At 52.0% G+C, this 6000-nt stretch overlaps 1 protein-coding gene across 1 annotated transcript in view; it reads left to right on the top strand.

The window, feature by feature from the left end:
* The first annotated feature begins 2690 nt into the window (after positions 1 to 2690).
* The window catches only part of GOLPH3 (golgi phosphoprotein 3), a 45262-nt gene continuing 41952 nt past the window's right edge, over positions 2691 to 6000 (top strand). The window contains exon 1 of the mRNA XM_062212014.1: positions 2691 to 3191. Coding sequence (XP_062067998.1) covers positions 2967 to 3191 — 225 coding nt within the window. The 5' untranslated portion in view covers positions 2691 to 2966. The remainder of the gene's footprint in view (positions 3192 to 6000) is intronic.

Raw genomic sequence — 6000 nt, 5'->3', positions numbered from 1 at the left:
TCAAGATGGAGGATTTCTCCTGGTTGGGTTAAGCTACAATGTTTGTTAGGCTAGGTGTGCCAAATGGATTTTTGATGGATGGTACTTTCAACTTACAATGGGCGTAATCAGGTTGAAATCCCATTGTAAATTGAGCAGCATCTGTATTTCAATAAAATGTTTATTGGGGTGGGTGTTTGGTGCAGAGGTTAAGTCACTGCTTGGGATGCCTGCGTCCCATGTTTGAATGCTTGGTAAGTTCTGGCTTCTCTGCTTCTCATTCCAGTTTCCTGCTAATGGCATCCTGGGAGGCAGCAAACACCTGGTCTCTACCACCCGCAGAGAGACCCGGATGGAGTTCCAGGCTCCTGGCTTCAACCTGGCTCAGTCTTGGTATTGTGGGCATTTGGCAAATGGGAGATTCTCTCTCTTTGCTGTTTAAGTAAGATGAAAGTAAATAAATTAAAGAATGTTTTTATTGTATTTTGATTTATGGTGATAAAAGTTTCTTTCTTCTCCACAGGTGTAAGATTTCACCTATAGTTTTCTTGTGGTATTTTATGGTTTCATTTACTAGGCATTTTAAAACTTTTATTGCATTAAAACAGAAAGTCCCTGTACACACAACTATCTATGTGTAATTGTCCGTACAGCAAGTCCTCTTGGAGGTTTCACGTGCATCGCAAAAGTTCAACTGAGACACACCTGTGCACACCCAGTCACTGCCCAGTGGTCCCCTTCTCGGCGAAGACTCTCCTTCCCCCGCTGCACACACCAGTGCTGGGGGAGGGGTCCGCTTTGACAGCCCCTCTCCCTTAGACCCCACACCCCACCATCAGTCATCGCGTCGTGTCAGTTTTACCCGCTTCACTTCTCACCCTCTCTTCTTCTCTGAGCATCGCCCAAGTTACTATCAGGCCCTGCGGCTCTACTGCAAAAACTAGCTTGTCTACTGTGACCACTCTCTGGAATATCTGATGAGCTTTCCAAGATGCAGATCTGATACCACCCCTCTCCCCCTCAGGGCATTCAGCAGTACTCTTGTTGCTTCCCACTGAGTTGGCTTGGATAAAGCCCAAAATCTCAAGACAGCCGCATAGCACCGTGTCATTTAGTCCTTGTCTGTCACCATTGCTTTTGCCATCTCCCTCTGCCTCAGCACAGGCAGAATGGCCTTTCCTGGGTTCTCCTTTGTGATTTCTCCTTTATCCCATGACCTCTCTTTTGCCCTAGTGCCTTCGCACTTGCTCTGTGTTCTCCGGAATGCCTCCTACTTCCAATTTGGTTTGTTCAACCTGTGCTTACCGCTTCCTCAGAGCCTCAGATAGAATTATGTCCCTTTCGCATGACCATAGTGATGCTCTCATGGTTCTATAGTTCTTCCATCGCCGCATTTTTCATTTTATACATTGTGGTGATTCACATTGTGTGATATTTGCTTCATGTGTGTGCCTGCCACTAAACTGTCAGCTTCACGGGAGCTGTGTGGCTGTCCTGGCCTGCTGTTCCATCCTATGGCTCAGCACCATGGTTGGCATACAGCAGATATTACAAATGCAAACATTTGTCTGGGGATTGCATTAAGAGCCAGTGTTCCGATCCAGGTTTGCAACTTGCCAGACGTGCTGACTCTGGGGAGACTGCTTCACTCCTCTGAACCCATTTCTTCTCAGGTAAAATGGGTGTCAATCTGAGGTCCCTAGGAGGTAAGGCTGAAGAGAAAGGCTTTTGTACTACTGCACCGTTGTTGTTGTTGTTAGCTGGGGGAACTGCCCACAAACAGTTGGCCGTCCAGCAAAGAGGGGAGGACTTGGTACTGACCCTGTGGCCCTGGCCTGCATCGCGTTCTGGGGCTACTGCAGGTCGGGATGCCGGGTCGTGGAGGGGGAAGAACCTAACCAAAGCACAGCTCCAGCCTGTGGTCACTGTGGATCCTAATACCGGATGGCGCACAACGCCGTTTCTGGGCAACGTGGTACTTTACACACGCCACCCTTCCGCCCCCGCCCTACCTCTCGCGGTGTGACAGCTAGCCTTTAACGTAACTTGCACAGAACTGTGCAGCACGCCAAGAGGACTGAAACCCAGTCATTACGCGGGCAGAGACGTGGCACGAAACCCAACAGGTTTATTGTCTCCATAAAAAGGCCGTAAAGGTCGCGCGTGCGGCCATGCGCGCCACTAGCTGTGCGGGGCTCCCCGGCCACCGCGCAGCGCAAGTCGGAGCGGGAGAGCAAAGTTTTTCACACAAAACCAGTCCCCGCGCCCCAGCCCGGCTGCCCCCAGACGGCGCAGCCGCTCCTCCCCCGGCGTCCGGGCGTCCGGGCGTCCAGCGGGGCGAGCACAGTCCCGGCGGGCGGGCCCTCCGCGCACCGAGGTGCGGGGGCACAGCTCGAGGCTCGGCGGGGTCCACCCTTGCGCGGCCTCAGCGCTCCACACTCGCGCGCGCGCTCGCCGACGCGCCGGCTCCATCCCGGCTCGTGAGGGACGAAAGTTGAGGTGAACGTGACGCGGACACGTCACCGGCCCGAGGCCTCAGGCGGCGGCCGGAGGACACGCGGAAGAGAAGGCGCGCACCCCAGGCCGCGGAGCCGGTGGGCGGCGGCGGCGGCGGCGGCGGCCGATCCCATCCGCCGCTTCCGGCGCCTTCCGGGCCTCGCTGCGCCGACTCTGCCACATCCTCCGGTGACGTCAGCCGGCGCCGCCATATTGGAGAGGCGCCGCCGCCGCCGCCGCCGCCTCCGCTTCGGAGCTTGGGCAGTTTTAGGGGCCGCGGCCGCGGGCAGGAAAGCGCCCCTCTTCCTCCTCGCCCAAGCCCAGCCTGACTCCCCATGACCGCCCCCGGCCCCGCAGCCGACGGACGTCGCCCCAGCCCCCGGATCTAACACGGAAGCCCGGGTCAGGGGCCGCGGCGGGAGCAGGAGGAGGAGGGCGACCCGGTCGGACCCGCGTCCCTCTTCGGCCCGCGCGGCGCCTCGGCCGGAGCCATGACCTCGCTGACCCAGCGCAGCTCGGGCCTGGTGCAGCGGCGCACCGAGGCCTCCCGCCACGCCGCCGACAAGGAGAGGGCGGCGGGCGGCGGCGGCGGCAGCGGCGAGGACGACGCGCAGAGCCGCCGCGACGAGCAGGACGACGACGACAAGGGCGACTCCAAGGAAACCCGGCTGACCCTGATGGAGGAGGTGCTCTTGCTGGGCCTCAAGGACCGAGAGGTGCGGGCGCGGCTGGCCGGGCGGGGGGCGGCGGCGCGGGCCCGGGGCGCCCGGGGGGCTCCAGGTGGGCGCGCGGCTCCCCCCGGCCCGCGCACCTGCGCTGCTCCCGCCGGAGCGCACCCCCTGCCCCCGCGGCGCGGTGGACCCGGGGCTTCGCTGGCCCTCGGCGTTCAGCGTTGGATTTCTCCTCCCCTCTTCCTCGCGACGCCCTCCTCGCCTCTCCCTGCGCGTTTGACCGGGGTAGACCTCAGGCGCGGTTCCAGCCTGGGGACCGTCCGGTGGTGAACAGCAGCACCTGGAACCGCCAGCACCCCCAACTCGTCGGGTTATTTTGGACCTGGGAGGGGAGGTCCACAGATCCCGCTTGCTGGGGAATTTTGTTTGTGTTAAAGACCTACTATTTGGAATTAACAGTTCGGTGAAATGATAAGGAAGAAAAAAAAGTTTACGGAGTAAAGTTGACAAAGTTCTCAGGAACCCTAGAAAATGACTTTTTAGCTCAACTTGGTTTGGGTGACAGCTTTTTTTTTTTTTTTTAGTATCGCTCTAAATTTGATCGGTCCTGACGATTCTCGAGGTTTTGGCCGTCTTAAGGAAGAGTTTTTGTGTGTGTGTGTGAAGTGCTGGAGAAGCGAGGGCTTTTGACGTAGGGCCTGAAAGCTTTAGGTAGGGTAAAGCTGTGATAAATAGTTGTTTTGTGTTCTGCGTTTGAAAATGATTGTATTTCACCCCATTATCCAGAATTTTCACATAAAAAGGTGAAAAAAATGCCAGTGGTTGTATACGTGTGTGCACACTTCTCATCCTACAGTTAACCTTTCGCTGTGCGTGTCATATACCCATCCATCTACAAAGGTGGTGGTTCTGAAAGACAGGTGCAGGCGGGGGAGCTGAGACAGGGGAGTGGGATTCTGTAAGTCATGGCTGCAAGGTGGTCCCTGAAGCGCGCTTTATCCCGGCGTGGGAACTTCAGACAGCTGGTCTTGAGTCAGATGCAAAAGTATCTTGAAGTTTTGTTTTGATTTTCAGAAAGCTTTCCAAATGCACCGAGATAGGCAAAAAAGTTTCATTCTTAAAAAAATCAAAGGTTTAGGGAAACTTAGCAGATGTAACTGTGGACTCCTGATAAAGTCGAGAACTAAAGCTCACCTTGATGGAAACTCCCAGCGTGTCTACAGTATGTTGTTTTTCCCACGTCTGTGCGACGCAAGGGGCCTGGGCCCTGTGTAAGGACTGAGCTGTGCTGACCCGAGCAGGCTGTGTGTGAAACTCTGTTTTGTTCTTTCGATGAAAAAGCGAAGTAGAAGTATCTTAGTAATGTGATTCTACAAAGTATTCAACTTTTTTTTTTTTTAAATGCTTTACACTTTGGAATCTTGGTGTTAAGCATTTTTCTTTAGGTCTTTTTCCTTTGGGACAAAAGTAACACTGTAGACATTTTAGGGGAAGAAAAAAAGGAAAATGAAGAAAACGTATTCCTGAGTGGTTTATAGTTTTTGAGATTTTTCTGTGTGGATAAAACTTTGAAACTAGAACTTTAAAAACAAACACAACTAGCATTTAGTGCTGTGAGTCACACTAGTGAGAAATTATGGTGAGAAAGTACCTTTTTGTTTTTTCAAATATGTGTTAGCTCTAAATGCTTATACTGAAACAGGTTAACGTGCTGCTTTTCCGTGGCTGGTTTTGATGAAGATAACCTGAAGAATTGTTGACATGTGTTGGTACTTACATAATTTAGGCAATTTGAAGTTCTTAGATGGCAGGTGATTGAAGCCATCTGTCGTGTGTATTTTGCATCAGAAGGCGCTCTCTATACTTTCCAAGGCCTGGCCAAGGTCCAGATGCTGGCTAAGTCTGAGCTGTACTTGCTGACTTCACAGCCACACAGGGAAATGCCCCACCCCCTTTCGTAGGCACCTCCAGGACATGGAGGGAGAGGGCTGGGATTTTGCTTGCTTTAAATTTTGGCTTTGGGGATTAGCCTGTATATTTTTTTCTTTTGTCACATTTTAAAGAAAGATATTTATTTGAAAGGCAAAGAGATCTTCCATCTGCTAGTTCACTCCCCATTTGTCTGTGACATCCAGGGCTGGGCCAGGCCAGAGCTAACAGCTGGGACTCAATCCAGGTCTCCCACGTAGGTGGCAGGAACCCAAGTACTTGGACTGTTCCTTGCCTCCCAGGTGCATTAGCAGGAAGCTGAACTGGAAGTGGAGGAGCTGGTGCTCCATCCAGGTTTGGGATGTGGGCGTCCCAAGCAGAGGCTTAACCTTCAGCACATAATGCCTAGCCCGATAGGTTTTTATACAGTAGTAACTGTCCCTGTCAACTCAGCCTTCGGGTTATAATGCCTGGGACGGTCACCCTCTCCCTCCTGTATCACTTTGTTGAGGGCGCAGGAAGTGCCGTTCTCCTGAGCGGAGGCAATTGTGCTTATTACTATTAGGTTTCAATTTGCTTATTTCGTTATTTACACATTCCAAACTTTAGCCATATATATTGACTGCTTCAGCTTTATTGTTTTAACTCGATATCTATCTCTGTAATTATATGGATAGTCTTAAGATATTTAAAAGCAAAACTTTAAATTTGGAGTGGTCATTAATGTTGGATATATATAAGCTAACCTTATCTGAAATCAAAACGAGAGCATTTTAAGAAGTTACTGAGCCATTAAATTAATTTTACCTTGATTTAAAAAAAAAAAACAAGCATTACCTTTTTTGGCTTCATAAACATTTTCTGTTGGAGAATAATAAACCTGTGGAAGGTGAGATGAATTTTCACAGACTGGCCACACTGGTTA

The sequence above is a fragment of the Lepus europaeus genome, chromosome 15, assembly GCF_033115175.1.
Source record: "Lepus europaeus isolate LE1 chromosome 15, mLepTim1.pri, whole genome shotgun sequence".
Lineage (NCBI taxonomy): Eukaryota > Metazoa > Chordata > Mammalia > Lagomorpha > Leporidae > Lepus > Lepus europaeus.
This window is presented reverse-complemented; position numbering and strand designations above follow the sequence as displayed.